General features: G+C 37.5%; 1 protein-coding gene across 1 annotated transcript in view; it reads right to left on the reverse strand.

Moving 5' to 3' along the window:
• CDH2 (cadherin 2) overlaps positions 1 to 15,422 on the reverse strand; it is a 122,538-nt gene that overhangs the window by 29,626 nt on the left and 77,490 nt on the right. The window contains exons 3-7 of the mRNA XM_068932426.1: positions 10,364 to 10,590; positions 8,379 to 8,525; positions 7,186 to 7,341; positions 5,232 to 5,376; positions 3,973 to 4,145 (exon numbers count right to left, since the gene is read on the reverse strand). Of these exons, the coding sequence (XP_068788527.1) occupies positions 3,973 to 4,145; positions 5,232 to 5,376; positions 7,186 to 7,341; positions 8,379 to 8,525; positions 10,364 to 10,590 (848 nt within the window). The remainder of the gene's footprint in view (positions 1 to 3,972; positions 4,146 to 5,231; positions 5,377 to 7,185; positions 7,342 to 8,378; positions 8,526 to 10,363; positions 10,591 to 15,422) is intronic.

Raw genomic sequence — 15,422 nt, forward strand, 5'->3', positions numbered from 1 at the left:
GAGCCAAAGAACATTCGTTGGCCATAACTGCCAAGGCTTTTGTTTTAGCCAATCCTAAGTATAAAACTGTAGTTGCAACTTCTTGCTATCACTATGGAAACCGGAGATGTCAAGGCTAACAGAGACTAGTAAGGGCACGGGCAGAAAGGGGGAGGGAATAACCAAACGGATTATTCCCATAAATGTTAAGCATTCCAGAGGAGAAATCCGCCGCCTCCCCCAGCTCCGCTGGTGTCCGCTGCTTCGTCTGCCTTTAGTAACGGCCCTCGAGCAGGGCGCTCTATTTTCTGAAGTCACTGCTGGAATCACGCCAGGACTCCCTGAAGCATAAGCCTCGTTTCTACGAAAAAGAAACGCCCCACTGAGACCTGACCTCAAACTGGTTAGCTTTATAAAACTAAGTTGACGAGGTTGTATTTTTTTTTAAAATAGCTAGAAAGATGGGTTTTATGCAGAGTTGCTTAAAATTGTATTTGACTCACCCACAGTTTCTACTGCGCAATGTAAATATTGTGTATGCTTTTTCATTTACCAGTTCAGTTCTAACTCTAGCACAGAGAGAGCTAGGTGTTACCGTCTTCAGTTCAGTTCTTTCCAGAAGAAAATTCACAAGCGTACAAAATTGATATTACTTTGAAATACCACTTTTACGAAAGATTTACTGAAGCAGTTGGACAAAAACTTTTTGGTAAAATGAAATACTTCAAGAAAAGTATAAAGGTTTTCATTCAGTACCGTATTTTCTCCTACCCCTAAAGGATTGGAGTATACAACAGATTATTTCCTGTGGAAATATTTTACAAAATGAGACTATGGATATCAACATTAATATTATTTATAAAGAAGTGTAATATACAGTTTAATAATGCACAAATATACATACAAATTCTGCTTTAGAAAATATACTCGCAAAGTGACATTTAAAAGGCTTACAGAAACAGCCTAAAGTTTTCCTTTGTGCCACAAACAAGGGAAGCAGTCATGGCAAAATCAAAGAAATATTTCTACTGCTTTTATCTGGAAAAAAAGTACTTGATTTATTGCGAAGCAGTAAAATCTAGAGCAATATTGAAGCAAATCTTGTAGTCAGATAATACTATGTTATTGTTACTATGAAACAGCAGGTGCATCGGGTCATCTGGGCCTCCAGACATTGATCCCAAGAAGCAAATTTCATTAAAGAAAACTCCACTGTTATTACACAGCAACTCAACTTTCACACAATCTTATTTAATTCCAAAAGCAGCAGCATGCTAAAATCCCCCACACCTTCCCCAGAAGTGCCCCAGTAGCTTGCCCCAAGAGCTTGCCACTTAAATATTTCTTTTTCTTGTAATCACATGCATTCACATAAAAGATGAACTGCTGCGGATGAAATTTTGGAAGTCAACAAGCACACAACATAGGCCAACTTTCCAAGCACGGGAAAACAAGGGGAGGTGGTTCTCCTCTTTTTACTGATGGTTGAGAAGCAGCCAGGAATAAGCAGTTGAGCATGTGTCAGCAGCCTGCATAGAGACTTCGCAGCAACATATCTCAAAATGAACTGGCAGCTTCAGGAGAGAACACAGGCTTCATCAGGTCGTATCTTTCCACTTCAACAAAGGCCAAATAAAAGAGCACTTCTCTGAATTAACCTCACATGAGATAGGAATGCCTATGTGTAAATTGAAGCACCCTGCCTGACTTCTGCACCTCCAGCAGTAAAGGCAGATGTTTTAATGCTGGAGTGAATTCCACAGCAATAGCTAAAGAAACAAGAAACAGCTGGAACTTATGAAAGAGCATCTTTTGGGAAAGTAAAAGTAAGAAATTCCTTCTCTTTAGTTGAGAACCCTACCTTAATAGTTCTCCTCCTGTATATGTTAGTATAGGCACCCCACTGTATGTTAACCTAAAGTACTACTGGATCGGGACTTTTTTTTCCCCCGTGCACATCTACAATAGATAATGTATGAACTTACGCTCACATTCATAATGTGTCATTTAAATTCAGAAATTAAAATTGTGTCTCAAATTTTATGAGCTCAGTTAGAGCTTTATAAAGACTGCCACGACTTAGAGAAAAGAACTGGGTTCCCCAGCTGAGGAGGTTCCTGGGGACCATCTCCAGAGGGAGGCCAGAAGGCAACATAGCTCTCCCCAGCTCATGCTCAGAAGATCTGCATGATTCATATCTGGCTTTGTAGACTGCTCCTGTTGTAATTTAGTTGACTTCAAGAAGCTCAGGAAACAAAGGAAGCAAAACTATGACTTGGGAAGGAAGTCATTCTATTTTATTTGAATTTAAATTGTCTAATTTAATATTTGAATGATTTAATATTTATCATTAATATTCAAAAAGTGAAATAAATGTTTATAAAAAGTTACTCTTTTGGGTATCAGTACAGTGATCAGTCAGAAAAACTGATGGCAAACACCAAGGCTTCTCCAACTGTTAATATTTGGAAGGTTTAGTATAAGTTCTATAGACAATTGGTTTCTTCCGATTTAAAGCACTCTGGTACAGCTACTCACTAAGTAATAAAACTCACAGTTATCACTCTGCTCTTCTGAAAATTCACCTGTTGAAGATGACCAGGGGATTTTAAAACCAAGGGCAGACAACGACGCCCACCATTCTTTTAATTTAATATGGTAATACTGTAAAGTTCAGTGTTTTCCATTCCTCAAAGTCATCCTCTTTAAAAACAATTTAAATAGAATTTAATTTAATAAATCTTTAAAAGTTAATCGCAACACCTAACAGTTTTTTTTTAGCTTTTCAAATCTTCTGACAGCCACCTGCAAACTGTGAAGCACAGCACAAGATTCATAGCCAAGCCAGAACGTTAGGAAGTATTTTTGTTCTCCATTTTAAATAAACAAACACCTAAAAGCCGAGCAGTAAATCCAGTTTAAAAAAAATTCTTCAGATTTAATAACCTGAAATGAGGTTAGTAAAACAGAAGTAGTACAAAAAAATGTGGAAAAAAGATTCATTTGGATTTTGTAGCTTATTTATAAAATAACGCTTATCTCTGGTGAAGTTTAAAGTGGTTTGAAAACACAGTCCATGTGACAGACCTGAAGTTAAGAGGGAAATATTTTTATTCCCATCTCGCAGATGGGTGAACTACAGCAGAGAATTGCAGAGCCTCCGTCTCTAGTGGCTGCAATAGCAAAGAACAGTCTAGACAGAATGGGACTTGCCCGTAATGCAGGAGGAAATTACTGATGGAGCCAGAATTTGTTTTCTTTTTTAAAATTTTTCAGTGCATGTCCAGGCCTGAATAACAGCCTCTAACTATACAGTTTCCACTACTGACTGTTTTATGTTTTATAGATATACTTTTCAAATTTTAAAATTGGTAACTTTTCCCTTCACTATTTTAATCAACAAAATTCACATCAGGTAATTACTGCAAATTTAGCAATACACCATCCAGAAGTTTTAAAGTATGAACCCCCCATCCAAAGAGCTAGAAGAGGACAGAGGGAGGTTAGCTCCTTCTGTCCTCCTCTCCTGCGCCTTCTGAAATAAACAGTTCCATTCCCCAGGTACTCTTTGCCTACGGAGCTCAGCAAGAGGGGTGAACTGGAGCTGAGCAGTGGAGCCTCCCATTTCAGAACCAGTGCTAGCACCCGAAGTCCTCACCTGCATAGCTCTGCTGCAGCGTGCACCTGTCTCTTAAAAGCAAGCAGGCTTTTCAGATTTTTGAGACTAGACTCATTCCATGACCCCACAGAAGTGGGGGAAAACTACATGTCCAAAAAGCATGGGTGTAATTTTCTTCTCCAGGTTAATTTCCTCTGCCCCAGCTTCTTATTCTCTGGGCCTAAAACAGGTTGACCAGAGCTGGCTGGGAGAAGGAAGAGAGGAAGCTCAGATTTGAGGGGAGAAAACAAAAAAAATTCTAAATTACTAGAACAACACGCGCACCCTTGCAGTATTAAATACAATCCAGCCTATGGGATTAAGACTAGCCTTACCTCTCTGTCAAGCCCAGCTGCAACAGTGATAATGTCACCGGTCTCATTGTTGATTGTAAACATGTTTGGTGAGGGGCTGCTTGGGGCTTGGGACAAGATTCTGTATCTCAGCATCCCATTCTGAGCATTGGGATCGTCAGCGTCTATGGCGGTAACTGTCATCACATAGGTTCCTAACAGCAGAATAAATAATTGCTGTTATATAAATAGTTTACTCCAATTACACAAGGTCACTTACAAGTAAAAAATGGTCAAAATATATTTCTTTTGGTAAACACTGCGCATTCCTTCTCTTACTTAAAACAAACTGATAGAGCCCAAAACTCACTAATAGAGTAATTAAAGTACAGAAGAGGAGATAAAAATACTTTATGTTTATAAAATATCAGATTTGCTTATGACTGAAGAAGCTTCATAAACAATGAAATCCTACAATTCTGCCATAAATAACATTTTTATCTAAACACGAGAAGCTGTGTTGTTACAGAAATGTTATTAATTGGGCCACAGGAAATACACTTAATTTTCAGAATTGGTGCACAGACTGACAGCGAATGAAAATCAATGTAAATAGTACTTTTTCAAAGGTTTTCTCTAGACACACATTCTTTCCATCACAAGTGCGAAATCAAGACTGCAAAGTGACAAAATACGTTTCTTGTGTTAACTTTTCTAAAAATTTAATTTTGCAATACTGAAAAATTAAGAAACTGGCCTTAGCCAGTGCTTAGCATGTGCTTAGCCATAGCACATGCTACTAAATATGAGCTGATTAGAATTTAAATGAGATGTGAATACAATATTTAAGGTTTTCTCCAGAATTCAAACGGAAATGTTTGATTTCAGATCCCAGTATTTCCAAAGCCTCCAAGACTCAAAACTAGAATTGAATGCGGTGATATTTGGAAAGTCTCATATACCCTGACTTATCAACTAGATGAACGTCAACTGCTATTGTCAACATAACTGTAAGAATGATGATATTGTAAATAGGATTTTCAAAAGCAGGAACCTTAAAGTCATGTTCTTAAAACTTCCTCTGTTTCAGATTACCTGAGATATGCCTCATACTTTTCTTCTTTGGGAATAATCCTAGCATGCTAAAATGTGAATTAAAAATGAGATGAAACAATAATACAGTATCTGAGGTTTTGCTCATAAGTCACCTGGGAAAATGTTATATGGTCTGAAAACACTCCTTCGTCATCTCCAAAATGTTATCGCGTACCTCTTCTCCACTCAGAAAGCCCATGCCTCACCTGGCTTTGATCCTTCAGGGACTGTCCCATTCCAAACCTGGTGTAAGAATTCAGGTCTATTGTCATTCATATCAATGACATTAATGACAATGTCAATAGGATTTTCCACCTGGTTTCCATTTACATCCACTGCATGTGCCCTCAGCTGCAAAAATCATTAGGAAGTATTAGAATTTGCAAAACACACAAGCACAAACAGATACCAGTAACAGTAACATAAAGTTTCAGGCCATGCATTCTTAGCCCAAGGTACTTTGGTTTCTGCAATTGCTACCCTGTTTTGATCATTTAAGTTTTCAGGTTAACAGAACTCTGTTCAAACTTTTAAACTATTCAAAGTTGCAGCCTTCTTTGACTTCTTCAAAATGATTTTGAACACCGTTTCGAGTAACACCAATGTGTGTTGTCATACATATTTCTCTTTTTAATAATGACTGTTAGAAAACAGACTCTAGAAACATGCAGATCTATATGAAACAGATAAAAACTTTAATAGATAGACCTTATTAACAATCCACAGGGAATGAACATTGGTGTCACTTTCAAGAAGCCTTCACAGATGTTGAACATATTCAGTAGACATGAATATGTAGTAATAGATTTAATAATTATATAGACATACAGATATATGTGTGTGTATATAAATATATATTAAACAAAAAATGAAAGCATATGGAATTTATCTGTTATTTGGAGCACCAAGGTAAAGTTTGTGATAAGTCACTGTCAGTAAACAGACTGAAATTCCAGGCTAAAATTAGGCTACAGTTTATGGCCTGAATTTCAAAGACCCTTGAGACTTAAATTTAATGCCCTGATTGTCAAAAAGGACTTAACGTCTACCGTTGACAGTTAGGCTTATCTAAATCATATAAAAATGAATAGCGAAACAAAAATAAACAAACAAACTAAATGTAGTATTTTTTGAAAATGTGAACTCATACACATCCAGGCCAGAGCCTGGCAACTTTTTCCTGTATGTAGGCCTGCTGAAGCCCATTATATACATCTCCTGACTACAAACCTAATAAGAAAGAGCAAATGGGTAACTCACCACTCTGGAAATGGCTCATATAAATGTAAATTCTTAAGTTACTAAATCTTTAATTTCCAATGCCAAACTCTCAGTAAAACCTCCTGGATGCTGGAGGTGCTGTGCCCTTGCAATAGCCAGGCCTCGTCCACAAGTGCCATCTGCTACGTCCTCCATTCAGGAGCTTCCTAGAGAGCCAGTTTTTAATGGCTCATGGTTTTACACCATGACATCCTGGAAACCCTCTCTAGTTGTTGAGTGACTTCCATAACAATTTCAATGTGTGCTCTTCAAAAGCAGGAGACAACTTCAGGCCCAGGCTTGGTCTCCCCCTTTCCTTCAAACCTTTCTTTTCCGCTAAACATGTGAATCCTTGGTCTACTTTGTCCATTTCGTTAGAGCAAAGAATATCATTTTCATAAGCTGACAGACCTAATTTACAATTCCATTAAAATGCTTAGATTTGCCCCTGGAAATGAAAATTGGTAGGTTATTCTTCCCATCCATTTCTCAAACCACAACTGCTACAATTCTAACAGTAGTCATGTCCTAATTTAAGTTGCTGTATTAAAAGTAAACTTTTGACAAGTATGCAATACAGTGCAGACTGTGATCAATGGCCTGTATTTGAAATATAAGCTACAGAATCCACATTTCAACCTTTTTAATTACTTTGTCTAAATGCATTAAATTACTGTTTATATATGTTAGCATTAAATCGCTGTTTATGTGTGTTTATGTATTTAAGTTGTTTAAACCTACTGAGAGTTAGCCTTAGTAAGTACAGTAAATATAAACACAAATCTGTTACAAACTCTTCAAATCGTATCATAGAAAACTATGCCGGCTGCTCAAGTCATGTATGAAGCAGACGTTAATCTTCAACTTGGATAATCTGATTCGTAGTAAATAAACTCTTACATGAAAAGAAGCGATCTGCTCCCGATCTAAAGGCTTTGTCACAGACAGCTGTCCTGAGATGGGGTTGATGATGAAGATTCCTGTCGGAGGTTGGTCAGCTCCTGGGCCAGTCACACTGTACCGCAGCGAAAGGCTTTTATCGCGATCGGACCTAATCTACAGGTCAGAAAGATAATGTTTATATTAGTTACAAACAGCCAGTGGCTGGAACTGCTGCTGAGACAGTAGTGTTCTTTTGTTTTTATCTTTGGACTTGTAAAAACAGTTTTTCTGGAAATGGCATAAAGCTAGCACAATGCTTGAGCTCTTCAGTTGTGCTCTCCTTTTGTTAGATAGCTAGTTTATGGATTTTCAGGAACATAAGATCAGCCCAACTTATTTCTCATAACAGGAAGAATTGCATTAAAACAAAATAAGCAAGTACTTTTTACCTTAAACAGAATTGCTTAGATCCTAGAGCAGTACACAAAACACACACTAACACAAAACTATATGAGAAATAAAATCTATTTTTTTATCCTGAATCTTCCCAGACCAAAGCTACAGATTCTCTTCCACCACTGATGATACTGCAGCTCATTAGAAACTTCTTGAGTGCCTTTTCTTTTTTTCTTTTTAAAAATTGAACTTTGGTCTCATCTTCCAAGAAAGCAATTAATGGGCAGTGCATCTTCCAGAGGTAGTTGAACCACTAGCAAGCACATCTCCAAAGCAGAGCAATGCTCCGACTATCAGCCTGTGCCAATATTCATACAAGTTCCGACAAACCCTTGTACGAGTTGATTGTGACCAGTGCTGCAGTGGGAAGCCCCGTCCTCTGCTGGACTTTTGGCACCTGCCACATCTGTGCTGTGCTGTGCCGGCCTGTTGAGAAGCTAGCGTGCCTCACTGTCACATCCCGCTGTCTCCTGCCTGCCTCCTGCTATTCCTGCTTGTTCCCTCAGGCGGCCCTGAGGGAAAGACTCTGGAGCAGGATGCTGGAGCGCTTTGGGAGAATTCTGAACCGCCAGAGATTTTCCTTTACCAGGAGGAATTCGTCAGGGCAATTACCACCTCAATCAAGGACACCTTCCACTGCATGGTGGTAGCAACAGCCCAACTGTTTATCTGTTTTCTAAGTGTGGGAACACATTGTTCCCACAACCACTTCCAGAACTCCCCACAGGACCCTGAAAACCACGTAACATCCTTACCCGAACTAGTTCTTGAGGAAAAGGTCCTCTGGAATTTTCTGGCAAATTGATGGGAGGGATAACCCAGTCCCTCTTCTGTCTCTTCAGGTGGCTGCTCTGCTTATATTGTTGCCATGGAAATATAATGTCTTCCATTTTCTTTCGGTTCTTTCCCAGGTACATGATAAAATTAAGCACGTATTAGAAGAAGAATTGCTAGTATATGTTAAAAACATCATTTGGATAATTACATAATTGACTGAAAGGCTGCCTTTTCTCTGTGTTGACAGAACTTCTAATTGCATTCACAGTGCAGTATGAAAATAAGCAATATTATTTACAACTGTACTATTAAATTTTAAGAACTCTTCTTTATTTTTTTTTTTTCCTCCTTATTCCAGTTGGAGGAAAAACAGAATTATAAGCCATTTATAATACGGTACCACTGTGTAAACCACTCTGCGCTTTCTGGAAAGTAGTTAATATTTTGCAGAATTTAATAGTATGCCTTTATGTATTTCTCATTAGCTGGAACTTCAGTTCAGGTAATGTGCTACTGTACATTAAATTTAGATCTGGGTGTGCTAAAATATAATTTCAGTTCCAAGAGAAGTTTAATACATACTGGTAAGGAATGTCTCAAATATTTATGACCCTATTAAATCCCATAGAATTAATGCTGTAATTATTTTAAACCTATGTCAACCAAGATGGATGCTGTAGATGACCCACTTTACACACTGGGCATTAATCTCTGCTGGGTGTCAACATTCCTTTGCTATTCCTTTCTATATCTGCAGTCACTTCAGCCTTTAACTCTGGATGCCAGCTTGCATATAGCCATGCTAGCTTGCTTGAGGGAGGAGAGAGGGAGACAAAAACACTTTCTAAATCTTTTAAGAGAAAACCATTGTTTTTATCTAATCAAACGTGTCAGAGACTAAAAACAGAAGCACAACGGAAGGCCAGACTCTGCTGCTCTATATTCCACTGATGTTAAGGAGGCTAGAACTGGATCTCTGGAAGGAACAGGGCATGCCCTCACATATCTATGTACCTCCTCTTTTATTAGACTTCTGCCATAGACAAAACTACAATATTTCTTTGTTAAAAATTTGCCTTAGATGACCAAAAACGATGATCAAAGAGGTAAACAGAAAAAACTGAGGATTATACAGCTTTGGTTCCAGTGTGTGCTCAGAACTGTCTTGCAAAATTACACTATTTTAAAATTATGTTTAAATCTTTAATCTGTACCTATTACAGGTATATTAATCCATGAACAAATGTTGCTCTTTATTTCTAATTTAAGCTCTTTGTAAGAGAAGGTAAGAAACTGCAGGCACCAAGTAATCTAACAGATAGGTATAGCAGACCTAATACTGTTTTTCTAAAGTAAAGATATTACATTATTTGTACGTTGCTAGGTCTGATCTGTGTTATAGCACTTGATTTATTCTATGGCAGCTTCCAGCAGGGGGAGACTCCATTCTTTACCAAGTAGTGCTGAAATCATGAATAATTTACAAACTCCAATTTGATTACGAAGGGACAAGACAAAGCCAATATTCCATGCCAGAAATGCTTTCCTACTACTGCTGTAAATCTGCAGCTCCCATCTAATAAACTTGACTGATGCATTCTAGCAGAGATCTGCTTATTTTGCGGTTATATTTAACTGCTTGAATAAATACTGTAATGCTTTCAAGCAATTTAAAATAAAGAAATGACCATGTCCAACTTAAATTCAGGTATAAATCTCAAATAATACAAACAAAAACCTCGAACATAAATGAATCCTATATACTTAAACAGACGGGGTTTCCATGTCTTAGCAACGCTCCAAAATAATCAATTAAGAGAGTTCTTTCTAAGGTTACAGCTTTAAAATTATACATGCATTAGTTGCCTATTATCCAAGTGTCTCACGTGGAAATGCATGACAGACAGAATCACACCCCTATTTTTAGTCATGTTTCTTGAGACAGCTTTTTGTTGTTTCCTACCTTTGCTGAAGGTGCTGTGAATGCTGGTTCAGGGGTTAGTTTCACTCTCATTTGCCATTCTTCCTGGGTTTCCCTGTCTTGAGCAGACACTACAAACTCCGTGGGCTCCGCTGAAAGTTGAAAGCTTCTCTCTGCATATACCACACCATCTTCACCTACTCTAAAATCTTCTGGCTCACTGCTTCCAAAGTGTATTTTTTTGTTTCCATCACAGCTTCTAAACCTCACTGTAAAACAGAAGGACATAAAAAGAAGAATGAAAGATGAAGAAGCAGCCCACTTGAACTCAATGTGATTTTAAAAGGGTTAAGCACAACTCAAAAGTGGAAAAAGTAACTTGTTACTGTTATTATCATACTACATGCATGCAATTATGAGGTAAGAATCCTACTTTAGGAGTCAGCCCATGTAACAGTATGTACAGTGTACCTATACAGAAGGTATGTGGAGCACTGATTCGGTTTCCAGTTCTCACCTCAGAGAGCCCTTGCAATCCTTACAGTAAATTAAAGGCTCAGATTTGACAGTTATTTCCCAATGTAATCTAGGACAGGTAACCTTAGTAGAAATTATCACCATTAGTAGACATTTACACAATTGAAAGTAAAGGGTATCAAAGACAAAGGCAGCTAAAATAAAGACTTTTCTATTTAAGACGACTGTGAGGTAGAGAGAAAATTTTAATATTAGATAAACTGCCTCCCTTCAAACAACAAAACTATTTTCTCCCACATCCTGTGGGTACACTTCATTCCAATTCCCCTGGGACGTCTACAGAGATTTACACTTCAAGCAGAAAAAGATTCAGTCAAATCAAAAATCACCAGAAACTGAGAAATGTTCAATAAATGTAATCATGTTATAACCAGAATCACACACAGCTGTGCTGCCAGCATCTTCTCTGATAACAGGGGTAAAGCAGAAAGCTAGAAGTCAGTGAAGAGACTGTAACTTCAATTCCTAGCTCAGCCGATGTTTTAGCAGCCAGCTGTATTATCTCATGTGGGTCACTTACAGGCTCTGTGCTTAATTTTCCTCATTCCTCATCTGTAAAACAGAGGCAGCAGTACATACTTTCCTCACAGAGGAAATTAAGTCAAAGAATTCACTTTACACTTGCTTGTTCTTTAAGCTGCTTGATGTACCACATATGCTCATACATCCTTTCAAGAGTTACCTTTTCTTGTTTAATTCGCCCCCTTCCTTTTGTGCCATCTCAAAGATGCACTATGAAAAAAGCAGTCAGTAAAACTGACTGGGTAGATAACGCCGTCAAACGCACAAAATAGAACTGATAACAGGTTGCTGCTTTCTTTATCCAATTGTTTTCACTGTCACTTATCTTCTGGGTTACTCAGTATAATAGTAGGTAAAAAATGGAAGTATGGTGTTAAAACCAATGGTTGCTCTTTAATGTTTCCAAAGCATTATGAAATATTTTGAGTGCATGGGCAACAGACGTGCAAAACATCATTACGAAGGTTGCGCTAAAATGCACATACTGAAGATGAAATGATGCTTTATGCCTCATTTCATTTATCGGGCTTTTTATATTGTGCTAAACCATGCACAAACTATTCAGGTTCAAAAACTAAAGGTCCCTCTCAAGAAAAATCACTACTAAATGCCATGCATCATATGCTTTCTTCTGGAATGCACTGGTTGCAGGAATATACTGAGAAGAAGGATCATTTATTTTACTATTTGAACTTCAAGGACTGAGCTGATTTTCAGATGACAGATAAAATTTGTTTCTTTACTACACCCGTTCAATTATCCAGAATCTCCCATCTGCCCTCCCCTGACAAAAGAGACTGTTCGAAATACTTCTTTAAACATGCCTATCATCTACAAAAATAAAACAAAGTGCTGCACTACTCAAAACAAATGATAAAACATCAGCCTCCTTAATCGTCAGCTTGCTGAGCCGTGCAGGAATACTGCTTCCTCCAGACTACTCTGAGGGATCGAAAGGCTCCTTAGTGAAATTCCCGCCTCACCTGTGGGAAAAGGCCAAGTCACACACCACAGGGCACAGACTCAAGGAAGAACTAATCTAGCTGGGTAAGAGCCCTACATCTCGTTGCTAAGGCTCCTCCTACAGCTCCTTATACATGTTGCCTCATGTCTTCCTCCTCAACAGTGAGTATGCTTCACTGAAATGTTAATAAATACTTAGCCTCTAATTTTTCATAGATGTGGCTCACTAAGGCTGGCCCCTCCTCAGCTCCATCTAACGCTACATAAGGTACAACTGACTCATCCTTTATAATGGATCTACGGCCATAACGAAGGTCTGCAAGATTCAGAGAAGGCAGCAGGCCTCTGTAGGACAGTTCATATGGGAGGAGAAAATTTGCATGCAGAAGTCCAGCTCCCAGACCTCGACCACAGCAGTAATCTTACCCCACTCTCTTCAACATACAACTTCTTTACCACGGTTGTTTTGTGAAATATAACAGCTTCCTGAGAAAATGTATGATTCTAAATAAAGGTTATAAAACTAGTGGTTAAATCAACTGTACCAATACCTCCGAAATCATTATCTCAGTCCTAATTCCATAACTCTGACTAACTGACCTTCAGAGCTGTGTATCTTAGATTGTTTAGCACCAAAATAAAGAAGCGACAAAGAAGAGTTTACTCCGAAGTTGCTACACGTGATGTCCTAATAACTTCATCATGCTACTGCAGATTTTGATGAGAAGACAGCACAATGTTGCTCGTCCTTGGGTTTTGGAGGTGCTCACCACCCACAGCACAGCAGAAGCCAGGCTTGCTTCAAATATAATCTCTGTTCACAAACAAAACTCTCTGAAACCGCTCATATTAAGAGGATAAAGAACAAGGAATACAACCCATAGCTCTGCGTCTCTGCTAGCCTCTAACCCCAACCACAGCTGCTCTGTCTTCACCAAAAGGGCCAAGATTCACCTCTAGCTCTCTGAGATTAACTTCTGAAAAGCAGTGAGTGGGAAAGAGAACTAATACTAATTGAAACTTTGATCATCACTGTTTTTGGAAAAGGTTATAATGAATACCACAGTCATTATGGCCCATAAGACTATTTAAGAGATCAGAATGATATTTTATAAAAAGTTATTTCCCAACTGTTACATAGTACATAATAAATTCATTTTTTTATATTCAAATTAATAAAGAACAGGATTTCTCCCCAACAAGAACCTTCTTACATATAGATTTTAATAGCTTAAAAAAAAGGTGTTAGCCACTCCATTGATATTCCTCCTCCAGGCAACCGTACATTATGAAATTCAATGAAAACACCTTTCCTTAGACAGCATCCTGTTAAAAATGTATAAAATTGTCAATGCTCTAGCAGAATTATTCTCCCTTTGCAAAAAGCACACATTAACAAATTATATTCAACTATAACTATCCATAATTAAATAACCTTGACAGAGTGCAGGTTGTGCAGTAGCTACTCTCCCCAACAGTACAGCTGCCGGTCTTGTAAATTCAATTTAGATCACTCTGCTTCATTTTTCAGCGTGCAATTGGTATGAACAAAGAGTGATTTCTGACCTTAGGATTTTAGTCACAATTTTTTGTAAAACTGTTACACAATTTTTTTCACTGAGAATAATGATTATTTATACCAATCATGTTCTAACCACACTGAAGGGAGGCACACTTTTCAAAAGTCACTTTCTGTTGATCAGTCTGTCATATGGATTCTTTTATTTTAAAAGTTAACTATCTATTTTACATAATTTACTCATTTTATACGTAATAAAAACAATAATCAAATATCTTCTTTACTGCTTTTTAAAAATAGTTATCTCAAGCTGTAGAAGGAACTCAGATTTTTAAAAACTTGTCTTTTGAGTTTTTGAAATATTTGCTACTTTTAAAAATATTTCTAAACATATTTTTGCAAGCATCAGGAAACATTTAGTTATAATCTGAAATACAACTATTTTGGTTTTAAAGAGAATACCTTATGTCACATCAGAACAATCATACACACGCCTACTTTGGGGCATGTGAGTCAGTGTAATTAATTCACATGCTCAAAATAAGCCTGTGCATGAGGATTTACAAAAACAGGGTCCTTAATCTGAAGAAAAATTACATTTAGTATTGGCATATGATTAATATTAAATATTAGAACCTACAACAGGAGACAGTAAGTATCCTAATTTGGTAGACTTTTCTTGTACTAAAACCAAAAAAAGTATAATGTTTTATTAACAAAAAAGAAAAAAGAGGGAAAGAGGGAGAGAGAAGGAGAGGGAGGGAGAGGGAGGAATAAGAACAAAATTTAAGATGAAAACCTACACCTCTGCGGTATTGAAGCAAGCTTTAAAATTAACACTCTTGCATGAAAGTAATTACAACATGTGTATAAATGTGTAGTGTACAAAATTTGAAGTACTAAACATGCAAATTCATTTAGAGTACACTGGAGAACTCCCCTATTCACACTCATGTCTAATGATATGAATGAATCATAATATCTGTAAAACACATCTCTAATCTCATGTACCTTACTAGTAATCTTCAATTATCTAAAGCCACGTCTCAGACAGTAAAAACCGCTTTTCAGCTACTCACGTCGGTTTGTACTCTTGACAACCTGCTTCTGCTCTCTTTTCGTCTTAGGCAAAACTCACTAATGTTGTTTTACCCAAGGACTGAGCATAGAATGATGTAAGAGTCTCTAATAGTAACATCAATTTTTCATGAAAATATTCATGTACGATACAGAATTATTAATAAATAATTGTCATTGTCTGTTTTGATCCCGAGACAGTTGTGCTGAATTTGCCATCTGGATTTCGGCACTATTCAAAAATACCAAACTCATTTCGAGATAATATTAACTTGTATACAAATCAGAAAGTGTATTTCCTTCTGCTAATCTACTAGAATAATATTACTTGTCTTGAATGTTACTTGCAGTGCCTAAGCATCAACCTCAAGGTGAAGGCTCACTCAGAGAACATTATGGAAATTGCACCAACTTCCAAGTGCTAACAACATACGCACTCCAGCAATACAATTCAAAGTGTGTATCATAAAAGGGAAAACCCAG

Source organism: Struthio camelus, chromosome 2 (assembly GCF_040807025.1).
Source record: "Struthio camelus isolate bStrCam1 chromosome 2, bStrCam1.hap1, whole genome shotgun sequence".
Lineage (NCBI taxonomy): Eukaryota > Metazoa > Chordata > Aves > Struthioniformes > Struthionidae > Struthio > Struthio camelus.